The sequence below is a fragment of the Pseudochaenichthys georgianus genome, unplaced genomic scaffold, assembly GCF_902827115.2.
Source record: "Pseudochaenichthys georgianus unplaced genomic scaffold, fPseGeo1.2 scaffold_721_arrow_ctg1, whole genome shotgun sequence".
Taxonomy (NCBI): domain Eukaryota; kingdom Metazoa; phylum Chordata; class Actinopteri; order Perciformes; family Channichthyidae; genus Pseudochaenichthys; species Pseudochaenichthys georgianus.
In genome coordinates, this window is record NW_027263274.1 from 1 (window position 1) to 12,500 (window position 12,500).

Genomic DNA, 12,500 nt, shown 5'->3' on the forward strand with positions numbered 1-12,500 from the left:
CGGTAACTGACTGTAGCTGACGGTAACTGACTGTAGCTGACTGTTGAGGACTGTAGCTAACGGTAACTGACTGTAGCTGACGGTAACTGACTGTAGCTAAACGGTAACTGACTGTAGCTAACGGTAACTGACTGTAGCTGACGGTAACTGACTGTAGCTGACGGTAACTGACTGTAGCTAACGGTAACTGACTGTAGCTAACGGTAACTGACTGTAGCTAACGGTAACTGACTGTAGCTGACGGTAACTGACTGTAGCTGACGGTAACTGACTGTAGCTAACGGTAACTGACTGTAGCTGACTGTTGAGGACTGTAGCTAACGGTAACTGACTGTAGCTAACGGTAACTGACTGTAGCTAACGGTAACTGACTGTAGCTGACGGAAACTGACTGTAGCTGACTGTTGAGGACTGTAGCTAACGGTAACTGACTGTAGCTGACGGTAACTGACTGTAGCTAACGGTAACTGACTGTAGCTAACGGTAACTGACTGTAGCTGACGGTAACTGACTGTAGCTGACGGTAACTGACTGTAGCTAACGGTAACTGACTGTAGCTGATTGTGAGATCAGGTGATTCCAGTTTAAAGATTACATGATGATCGGTCCCTCAGCTAAGGGGAAATAAAGCCTTAAGCTTAATGTGTTTTGTGCGTCTGAAGTGTATTTCCTGTTCCTGGGGCCTGTTTCCTCCCCCGCTGCCACCCGTCGTAGAAACAGTCCTCACTGATTATGGAAGTCATGCTGTGAACGCTGTAGTCTCTCTCCAGGAGCCCCCCCAGCTCCCCCCCCTTCCCCCCCTCAGGTTGTAGCTCCGCCTCCCCACCCCTCTTGGCTCCGCCCCTCCCTCAGTGAAGTGCAGATTCTGCAGCTGAGCCTCCAGACCCCCTGTCACAGAGGAGAGTCGGGTCTTGGGGGTCTGGTTTCCGTCGGCGGACAGTGCGGGCTCCTCCCCCCCCTTCCCCCGGTGCCTCCTCTGCGCAGACAGTCGGGGTCTCCTCAGGGAGCCGCAGGGGTCCCGGGCTCTCAGGAGGGGCCGCAGAGCGCAGAGCACACGGGCCTTCATCTCCACATCACTGCCACACAAACACAGCACCACCACATATTTAAAAGGTCTCCTATCATGCAAAATGCACTTTCTGATGTCAACATCACCGCCCCCCCCGGTGTGTCAGGAAATAAACCCCTCTCTCTTTTCCTCCGTACCCACATCTCTAAAAACGGGCGAACAACAGAGCTGATCTGGATCCCCCTGTTTGCTGCGTCATGGCGACATTACTAAAATGTGGGCGGGCTTTACCCCCACGGGCCAATCAGAAACGTTGCTGTCAGAAACAATGAGACGTGTTCTGGAAGTAATATGGTCTGTGTACATTAGCATGCTAACACTGTGTGAAAGGTGATGTCTAAATAAAGTTTTATTATAACGTCTCAAAAAACTCACACTTACTGTTTACACTGAATAAACAACCCAGTCTCACGGCATGTCGTGTTCTAGTCACGACATGTAATCTATTGATTCGTATTCTCCCTTTTCTTCGTGTCGCACAGAACGATTTGAAAGCAATGTATTTCTGTTGGTAGTGTGTTTCGAGCCTGCGTCTTTCTGTCCGGTCGGGTCGAGGAGGACCGGAAGCTGGGGTTCATAAAAACATGTTCTTACTCGATGTCAAGCCACAATTATTGTTTTTATTTTAAATCGTATAATGTCGGACTTTTGTTTCCGTCTGTGAGGAAAATAAAAGAAACGGCTCAGAGCCTCAGGATACTGAAACCTGTATTTTGTGTGATCTTTTTTTCCTTCTAATTTGTTATTCTTTTCTAACACACTGTTATTTACTCACCAACAAGTAACAACACACAATTATCCTTGCTTTTATTTATTTGTTTAATTCCATAATCTCGGGCTTTTTTCATCAAATAACATTATTTAACAAAAATAATTCAATAACGTGCTTTAACCACTAGGCGGTGCACACAGCCATAATAACTTTGTATTATTAGTGTGTATGTACAACATCTGAAGATGTGTAGTTTTATTCATGCTTTCACATCATTTTACAGCATATTGCTATACTATTTCAGACTCAGTATTTACATTCTTACATTCAAAGAAAATCAGTAATATCTTTAAAAACTACAGTCCTTTTCTATCAGCTGTGCAACGTTATGGTGTAAATATAAACTATCTGTGAATTAGATCAAATGTAAAAGTCGAATCAGTGTTGATACTGCAAGGAGACGTGTTGTGTGAAGAGAAACTGAAGATGTTGTTTAATTGTTGATATATTTATGATCCACGTCAAGTATTCAGTTTCGGCGGCATTTCTCCTGTCTGTCCAGAAGTCTTCTCATCAGGGCTCTATACATAAAGAACTACGGCAGATCTGTAATATGTAATGCAGCCGAACCGTGTATTACAATGCCGTTATGTGATGACTTTCAAAGAGAAAAGCAAGAGCACTTGGAATTAAGTATTCTTTTATTCTTTTAAAATGTTTTCCGGATTTAATATCATATAAACACCAAATCCCAGCATGCATTGCGGCTAAAACATCCAATCAGCGAGCTTAAAACCATAGCTGAGGATCTTGGGTAATCAGTTCAGTGGCTGTGTATCGCGTCTGTTTCCGGTTATATTTATTTTGAAACTCAGTTCCTGACGGACGCCAGAAAAGCCAGAGATTATGGAATTAAACAAATAAATAAAAGCAAGGATAATTGTGTGTTATTGGTGAGTAAATAACAGTGTGTCATTTAGAAAAGAATAACAAATTAGAAGGAAAAAAAGTACAGATGTCAGTATCCTGAGGCTCTGCGCCGTTTCTTTTCGTCACGGACGGAAAAAAAAGTCCGTAATTATACGATTTAAAATAAAAGCAATAATCGTGGCTTGATATTGAGTAAGAACATGTTTTTATGAACCCCAACTTCCGGTCCTCCTCGACCCGACCGGACAGAAAGACGCAGGCACGAAACTGTGCGACACGAAGAAAAGGGGAAACCGTGTTGGTGAACACGAATCAATAGATTACATGTGACTAGAACACGACATGCCGTGAGGCTGGGTTGGAATAAATGATCTGTGAAAAATATAATATAAATATAAACAGTGTTACCTGCTGCAGAGCTGGAACACGGTCTCCGGCCGACCCTCGACCTCCGACCTGCAGTGAACCAGCTCCAACACACACTCGCTGCCCGAGCCTGAAACACAAGCACACACACATTATGCTAAGCTAGCTGCTTACACCTGCTTCAAGTCTTTATGCTAAGCTAAGCGTTTCCCCTTGTTTCCAGTCTTTATGCTAAGCTACGCTAGCTGTTTCCTCCAGCTTACACTTTTAATGCTTAGATGAGCTTAGACTACACCGAACAAAAATATAAACGCAACACTTTTGTTTTTGCTCCCATGTTTCATGAGATGAACTCAAAGATCTAAAACATTTTCTATTTACACAAAATAACCATTTCTCTCAAATATTGTTCACAAATCTGAAACAATGTGTGATCGTGAGCACTTCTCCTTTGCCGAGATAATCCATCCCACCTCTCAGGTGTGGCATATCAAGATGCTGATTGGACAGCATGGTTATTGCACAGGTGGGCCTTAGGCTGGCCACAATAAAAGGCCACTCTGAAACGTGCAGTTTTGCTTTATTGGGGGGGGTCTGGGGGGGGTCCGAAAACCAGGCAGTATCTGGTGTGAGGGGTAGGGGTAGGGGTAGGGTTAGGGGTAGGGGTAGGGTAATGATGTGAATCGAGTGGCCCATGGTGGTGGTGGGGTTATGGTATGGGCAGGCATATGTAATGGACGACGAACACAGGCCACTCGATTCACTACATTACCCTAACCCTACCCCTCACACCAGATACTACCTGGTTTTCGGACCCCCCCCAGACCCCCCCAATAAAGCAAAACTGCACGTTTCAGAGTGGCCTTTTATTGTGGCCAGCCTAAGGCACACCTGTGCAATAATCATGCTGTCTAATCAGCATCTTGATATGCCACACCTGTGAGGTGGGATGGATTATCTCGGCAAAGGAGAAGTGCTCACTGTCACACATTGTTTCAGATTTGTGAACAATATTTGAGAGAAATGGTTATTTTGTGTTTATAGAAAATGTTTTAGATCTTTGAGTTCATCTCATGAGAAATGGGAGCAAAAACAAAAGTGTTGCGTTTATATTTGTGTTCAGTGTATGTACCACTGCTTTCAGTCTGTATGCTAAGCTAAGCTAGCTGTAGCTGAAAACCCAAATACACGCATTTCTGCAGCAAAAATATTAATCAGAATCAGAATTCCTTTCTTTAAATATTTACGGTATTACAACAGCAAGAAGTGCAGATTAATAAAAAACAGTAGACATATTATATAAAACAGAAGGTGCACGTAGTTAATAATAAAAAACACAATAAGTGAAAAATAAATACTACAGGTACAAATACGTGGTTTTGATAATTGCGCTTTGACTCTGCGCTCTGACCTGTGAAGTTGGCCGGTCGGACCTGAGCCTGTGAGACTGGGATTAACCAGCGGAACCTGAAGGGGTCCAGATCAGCTGGTCGAGAGGCGGTCTGTCAACAATCAACAAAGACATACATATAAGGTGAACTCAATCCATCCCAGTTTCATCTCAGCGACGAGGAAATGATCTGACCCACCATCCTCTTCTTCAGCTTGATGTTCTCCCGATACACCAGGACGACCGCACGTTTAAACACTGAGGAAGACGAGACAAGATACGATACGATAAGATACGATAAGATACGATACGATACGATAAGATAAGATAAGATACGATAAGATACGATAAGATACGATAAGATAAGATAAGATACGATAAGATACGATAAGATAAGATAAGATACGATAAGATACGATACGATAAGATACGATAAGATACGATAAGATACGATAAGATACGATAAGATACGATACGATAAGATACGATACGATAAGATACGATAAGATACGATAAGATACGATAAGATACGATAAGATACGATAAGATACGATAAGATAAGATAAGATACGATAAGATACGATACGATAAGATACGATAAGATACGATAAGAAGCACTTTAGTGATCCCAATCTGGGAAATGTTTGTGTTAAAAAGACAAGGCATTGTACAAATTAAAAGACTATAAATAAATAAGTACACACACACACACACACACACACACACACACACACACACACACACACGCACGCACCGAACAGCGTGAGCTCCGGCTCTTTCTTCAGGCGAAGGCTGGGCAGCGGGTTCAACCAAAGCACAGAGGAGCACAGCAGGAAGCCGCCCATCGAGAGCGCCACCACCTGGGGAGACATGGGTACTGCGTTCAGGAAGTAAGGGAGAAATAAACCCCTCCAACAACACACAGCCAGGTGGTGGTAAGTTACGGTAATTTGACTTAAGGGAACGGAAATGTAAAGTATGTCAATTAAGGTAAGTTAACAGTAATTTAAGTTAATTTAAGTTAAGGGAACAGTAAGTTAATTTAAGGTAAGTTAACAGTAAGTAAAGTTAATTTAAGTTAAGGGAACAGTAAGTTAATTTAATTTAAGTTAAGGGAACAGTAAGTTAATTTAAGGTAAGTTAACAGTAAGTTAATTTAAGGTAAGTTAACAGTAATTTAAGTTAATTTAAGTTAAGGGAACAGTAAGTTAATTTAAGGTAAGTTAACAGTAAGTAAAGTTAATTTAAGTTAAGGGAACAGTAAGTTAATTTAATTTAAGTTAAGGGAACAGTAAGTTAATTTAAGGTAAGTTAACAGTAAGTTAATTTAAGGTAAGTTAACAGTAAGTAAAGTTAATTTAAGTTAAGGGAAGAGTAAGTTAATTTAAGTTAAGGGAACAGTAAGTTAAGTTAATATAAGTTAAGGGAACAGTAAGTAAAGTTAATTTTAGTTAAGGGAACGGAAATGTAAAGTATGTCAATTAAGGTAAGTTAACAGTAATTTAAGTTAAGGGAACAGTAAGTTAATTTAAGGTAAGGGAACAGTAAGTAAAGTTAATTTAAGGGAACAGTAAGTTAATTTAAGGTAAGTTAACAGTAAGTAAAGTTAATTTAAGTTAAGGGAAGAGTAAGTTAATTGAAGTTAAGGGAACAGTAAGTTGATTTAATTTAAGTTAAGGTAAGCTAAGAGGTAATTTACGTTAAGGTAAAGGGTAAATTCAGTTTAGGGATTGGCCGAGGTAAGCTCGGCTAATGGGTGAAATAAGTTAATTTTAGGTATTGTGTGACAGGTGTGTGTGACAGGTGTGTGTGTGAGACAGGTGTGTGTGACAGGTGTGTGTGTGTGTGTGTGTGTGTGTGTGTACCTGTTTGTCAGTGTGTTCTGCAGCCAGCTGGTCGAACACGCAGCCAAACTCCTCGTAGATTTTCTGCATCTCGTTGATGTGCGACGCCGCGTCCTCCATCGCCCGCAGCGCCTCTGAGGGACAGCAGGGGGAGACACTGAGACCTGACAGCAGGTGTGTGTGTGTGTGTGTGTTTACCTGTGAGGTGTGTGTGTTCAGGGGCCTATACTACGACGCTGGTTATCAAGTGGATCGCTCAGCCAGCCGTGTCCTATCTAGTTAGGTGCGCGTTCACATGAAAGGGGTGGTATCTGGAGCATTCGACCAATCACAAACATGGAGAAGCGCACTGACAGCGCAGCGTCATACTTCCTGAATGAAAAGTGAACTTTAATACTAGTCAAAAATGAAGAAGTTAAACTTTAAACATCCATGACTTAAACACTTGATCAGGATCAAAGCCTCAGAGCTGCAGCTGCAAGGTGAACACAGCTGGAGCAGAACACGTGTTTGAATGCGTACATTAACAGGTTTATGATATCACTGCCCCGTCTAAAACACGATCTGACTTCAATTACATTTGTCTCGAGTGTTTCCTCAACTTATGTGTTGCTTAAAATAATCCTTCTGCATCCAGTCTGTGACGCTGTGAGTGCTGCACGGCCAGACACGGCTCAGTGACTCAGATCAGGAGATATGTGATACATTATGAAGTGATGTGCCGCGGACTGTACTTAATGTACTCTGATCCGGGGTACTGATGTGAGGCAGATATTTAAGAGCTTTCTTAACGCTAATGTTATAATAGTCAGATTGCTCTGAAGATGGAGGTGATATTCTATTCATGTTCACGTTCACACAGTCGGTGATTTCTGCCCGCCGTCTTTCCTGCGACTTTCTCCTGTAATATGACTTGATCGCTTTAAACTCCGCACACTGAGCTCTGATTGGTCAGCAGGCGGTGCTTTCACTGAGTTGAGCTCTTAGCCTGCAACCTAACCTGCTCCCGACCAGGTTAGCCGCTAAGCATAAGTTACCATGGAGATCTAGCCGCTAAAAAGAGAACCAGCTTCGTAGGACCGGAAAGCCGGAGTTTTCCCTGAATTTAGCCGCTAAGAGAACATCCTGCTTCGCAGTATACCCCCCTGGTGTGTTCAGGTGTGTGTGTGTGTGTGTTTACCTGTGAGGTGTGTGTGTTCAGGTGTGTGTGTGTACCTGTGAGGTGTGTGTGTTCAGGTGTGTGTGTTTACCTGTGAGGTGTGTGTGTTCAGGTGTGTGTGTTTACCTGTGAGGTGTGTGTGTGTGTGTGTGTTTACCTGTGAGGTGTGTGTGTTCAGGTGTGTGTGGGGGGGTCAGGGTCACCAGCTCTCTCAGTAAAAGAGGATATTTCAGGATTCGCTGCACAGGTTTAATCAGGAACGACTCCAGAGACGCTGAGTGCTGATTGGTCGGATTCCTCGTCTCCAGGAAGTGCTTAAAGGCTGCGTCTGTCTTTGCTGAGAGAACGATAAAGTTTATTTAAAAAAAAGAGTAAACTTCTGTTTATAGATAATTAAATAATAAAGCATAACTAAAATAAGAAGCAATAATAAAATAAAAAAGTATTACCACACTAAATAAAGCAAAACTTAAATAATAAACAATAACTGAACTAAAAGGGAATAATAAACTATTTCTAGGATATTAAAGCTTGAAAGATAAAGTATACGTTCGGTGAGTCTTTGAGCGCACCTCTCTCCAGGACCTTCTGCACCTTCGGGTGGTTGGCGCAGAAGCCGCTGTAGTGCTTAAAGCGATCGGCGTAGAGCAGGAACGACCCGCCGAGCGACGAGAGCAGTTTCTGAGAGAGAGCAGAGTTCATCGATACATTCGCCTCAAGTTCACAGAGAGAGAGGAGTAAGTTACTTTAAGTTAAGTTACTTTAAGTTAAGTTGAATTTAAGTTAAGGTAATTTGAATTAAGTTAACAGAGAGCGTAGTTAAGGTAAGTTCATTTAATGTAAGTTATTTTAAGGTAAGTTTAATGTAAGTTATCTTAAGGTAAGTTTAATTTAAGGTAAGTTATTTTAAGGTAAGTTTAATTTAAGGTAAGTTATTTTAAGGTAAGTTATTTTAAGGTAAGTTTAATTTTAAGGTAAGTTACTTTAAGGTAATTTTAAGGTAAGTTTAATTTAAGGTAAGTTACTTTAAGTTAAGTTAATATAATATAAGGTCATTTGAATTAAGTTAACAGAGAGCGTGTTTAAGGTAAGATCATTTAAGGTAAGTTGATGGATGGTAAGTTTAATTTAGGGTAAGTTCAGTTAATTTAAGATAAGTTTAATGTAAGTTGAGTTAAGGTAAGGTAATTTAAGTTAAGTTGAGTTAAGGTAAGTTAATGTAAGGTAAGTTTAATTTAAGATAAGTTTAATTTAAGGTAAGTTAAGTTAATTTAAGTTATTTTAAGGTAAGTTAAATTTAAGGTAAATTAATTTAAGCTAAGGTAACGGAGAGCATGTTTAAGGTACATTTATTTAAGGAAAGTTTAATCTAAGGTGAGTTAATTTAAGGTAAATTTAAGGTAAGTTTAATTTAAGGTAAATTAAGTTAATTTAAGGTACATTTAAGGTAAGTTAATGTAAGGTAAGTTTAATTTAAGATAAGTTTAATTTAAGGTAAGTTAAGTTAATTTAAGTTATTTTAAGGTAAGTTAAATTTAAGGTAAATTAATTTAAGCTAAGGTAACGGAGAGCATGTTTAAGGTACATTTCTTTAAGGAAAGTTTAATCTAAGGTGAGTTAATTTAAGGTCAATTTAAGGTAAGTTGAGTTATTTTAAGGTAAGTTTAATTTAAGGTAAATTAAGTTAATTTAAGGTACATTTAAGGTAAGTTATGGTAAATTAAGTTGAGTTAATTTAAGATAAGTTTAATGTAAGGTAAGTTTAATTTAAGGTAAGTTATTTTAAGGTAAGTTTAATGTAAGTTGAGTTAAGTTAAGGTAAGGTAATTTAAGGTAAGGTAAGTTTAATTTAAGATAAGTTTAATTTAAGGTAAGTGAAGTTAATTTAAGCTAAGTTATTTTAGGTAAGTTTAATTTAAGGTAAGTTAAGTTAATTTAAGATAAGTTTAATTTAAGGTAAATTAATTTAAGCTAAGGTAACAGAGAGCATGTTTAAGGTACATTTATTTAAGGAAAGTTTAATCTAAGGTGAGTTAATTTAAGGTCAATTTAAGGTAAGTTAAGTTGAGTTAATTTAAGGTAAGTTAATTTAAGGGAAGTTTCATTTAAGGTAAGTTAATTTAAGGTAAGTTGAATTTAAGATAAGTTAATTTAAGGTAAGTACATTTGAGGTTAAGACAATTTGAGGTTAAGTGAATTTAAGTTAAGGTAACAGAGATTAGTTTAAGGCAAGTGTTAGTTAAGGTAAGTGTGTTCTGAGTGTACCTGCAGCTGCTCCGGCGCCTCCAGGTTGGGACAGGAAGTGATTTTCTCCTCCAGCGTCTGCAGGAAGACTCTCTGGAAGTCCAGCATCTCAGGAAGGCACCCGAACAGAGCCTCCACCTGAGGGCCAGAAGAACCACGGCCCCTGAACGCCTCTTCACTCTAACACACAGTTATCAGAAGAACCACTGCCCCTGAACGCCTCTTCACTCTAACACACACAGTTATCAGAAGAACCACTGCCCCTGAACGCCTCTTCACTCTAACACACAGTTATCAGAAGAACCACTGCCCCTGAACGCCTCTTCACTCTAACACACACTGTTATCAGAAGAACCACTGCCCCTGAACGCCTCTTCACTCTAACACACAGTTATCAGAAGAACCACTGCCCCTGAACGCCTCTTCACTCTAACACACACTGTTATCAGAAGAACCACTGCCCCTGAACGCCTCTTCACTCTAACACACACTGTTATCAGAAGAACCACTGCCCCTGAACGCCTCTTCACTCTAACACACAGTTATCAGAAGAACCACTGCCCCTGAACGCCTCTTCACTCTAACACACACTGTTATCAGAAGAACCACTGCCCCTGAACGCCTCTTCACTCTAACACACAGTTATCAGAAGAACCACGGCCCTTGAACGCCTCTTCCCTCTAACACACAGTTATCAGAAGAACCACTGCCCCTGAACGCCTCTTCACTCTAACACACAGTTATCAGAAGAACCACTGCCCCTGAACGCCTCTTCACTCTAACACACAGTTATCAGAAGAACCACTGCCCTGAACGCCTCTTCACTCTAACACACAGTTTTCAGAAGAACCACTGCCCCTGAACGCCTCTTCACTCTAACAAACAGTTATCAGAAGAACCACGGCCCCTGAACGCCTCTTCACTCTAACACACACTGTTATCAGAAGAACCACGGCCCCTGAACGCCTCTTCACTCTAACACACACAGTTATCAGAAGAACCACTGCCCCTGAACGCCTCTTCCCTCTAACACACACTGTTATCAGAAGAACCACTGCCCCTGAACGCCTCTTCACTCTAACACACAGTTATCAGAAGAACCACTGCCCCTGAACGCCTCTTCACTCTAACACACACTGTTATCAGAAGAACCACTGCCCCTGAACGCCTCTTCACTCTAACACAGTTATCAGAAGAACCACTGCCCCTGAACGCCTCTTCACTCTAACACACTGTTATCAGAAGAACCACTGCCCCTGAACGCCTCTTCAATCTAACACACACAGTTATCAGAAGAACCACTGCCCCTGAACGCCTCTTCACTCTAACACACACTGTTATCAGAAGAACCACTGCCCCTGAACGCCTCTTCACTCTAACACACAGTTATCAGAAGAACCACTGCCCCTGAACGCCTCTTCACTCTAACACACACAGTTATGAGAAGAACCACTGCCCCTGAACGCCTCTTCACTCTAACACACACAGTTATCAGAAGAACCACTGCCCCTGAACGCCTCTTCTCTCTAACACACACTGTTATCAGAAGAACCACTGCCCCTGAACGCCTCTTCTCTCTAACACACAGTTATCAGAAGAACCACCGCCCCTGAACGCCTCTTCACTCTAACACACACTGTTATCAGAAGAACCACTGCCCCTGAACGCCTCTTCTCTCTAACACACACTGTTATCAGAAGAACCACTGCCCCTGAACGCCTCTTCTCTCTAACACACAGTTATCAGAAGAAACCACCGCCCCTGAACGCCTCTTCACTCTAACACACGTTATCAGAAGAACCACTGCCCCTGAACGCCTCTTCACTCTAACACACACTGTTATCAGAAGAACCACTGCCCCTGAACGCCTCTTCACTCTAACACAGTTATCAGAAGAACCACCGCCCCTGAACGCCTCTTCACTCTAACACACAGTTATCAGAAGAACCACTGCCCCTGAACGCCTCTTCACTCTAACACACACAGTTTATCAGAAGAACCACTGCCCCTGAACGCCTCTTCACTCTAACACACAGTTATCAGAAGAACCACTGCCCCTGAACGCCTCTTCACTCTAACACACAGTTATCAGAAGAACCACCGCCCCTGAACGCCTCTTCACTCTAACACACAGTTATCAGAAGAACCACTGCCCCTGAACGCCTCTTCACTCTAACACACACTGTTATCAGAAGAACCACTGCCCCTGAACGCCTCTTCACTCTAACACAGTTATCAGAAGAACCACCGCCCCTGAACGCCTCTTCACTCTAACACACACTGTTATCAGAAGAACCACTGCCCCTGAACGCCTCTTCACTCTAACACACACTGTTATCAGAAGAACCACTGCCCCTGAACGCCTCTTCTCTCTAACACACACTGTTATCAGAAGAACCACTGCCCCTGAACGCCTCTTCTCTCTAACACACAGTTATCAGAAGAAACCACCGCCCCTGAACGCCTCTTCACTCTAAACACACAGTTATCAGAAGAACACTGCCCCTGAACGCCTCTTCACTCTAACACAGTTATCAGAAGAACCACCGCCCCTGAACGCCTCTTCACTCTAACACACAGTTATCAGAAGAACCCACTGCCCCTGAACGCCTCTTCACTCTAACACACACTGTTATCAGAAGAACCACTGCCCCTGAACGCCTCTTCACTCTAACACAGTTATCAGAAGAACACCACCGCCCCTTGAACGCCTCCTTCACTCTAACACACACTGTTATCAGAAGAACCACTGCCCCTGAACGCCTCCTCACTCTAACACACACTGT

General features: G+C 41.8%; 1 protein-coding gene across 1 annotated transcript in view; it reads right to left on the reverse strand.

The window, feature by feature from the left end:
• Positions 1-8: 8 nt before the first annotated feature.
• Positions 9-12,500, reverse strand: part of LOC117444067 (rho guanine nucleotide exchange factor TIAM2-like) — a 34,527-nt gene continuing 22,035 nt past the window's right edge. The window contains exons 15-23 of the mRNA XM_034079781.2: positions 9,736-9,852; positions 8,043-8,151; positions 7,628-7,807; positions 6,333-6,445; positions 5,222-5,327; positions 4,667-4,725; positions 4,489-4,579; positions 3,120-3,207; positions 9-1,076 (exon numbers count right to left, since the gene is read on the reverse strand). Of these exons, the coding sequence (XP_033935672.2) occupies positions 740-1,076; positions 3,120-3,207; positions 4,489-4,579; positions 4,667-4,725; positions 5,222-5,327; positions 6,333-6,445; positions 7,628-7,807; positions 8,043-8,151; positions 9,736-9,852 (1,200 nt within the window). The 3' untranslated portion in view covers positions 9-739. The remainder of the gene's footprint in view (positions 1,077-3,119; positions 3,208-4,488; positions 4,580-4,666; positions 4,726-5,221; positions 5,328-6,332; positions 6,446-7,627; positions 7,808-8,042; positions 8,152-9,735; positions 9,853-12,500) is intronic.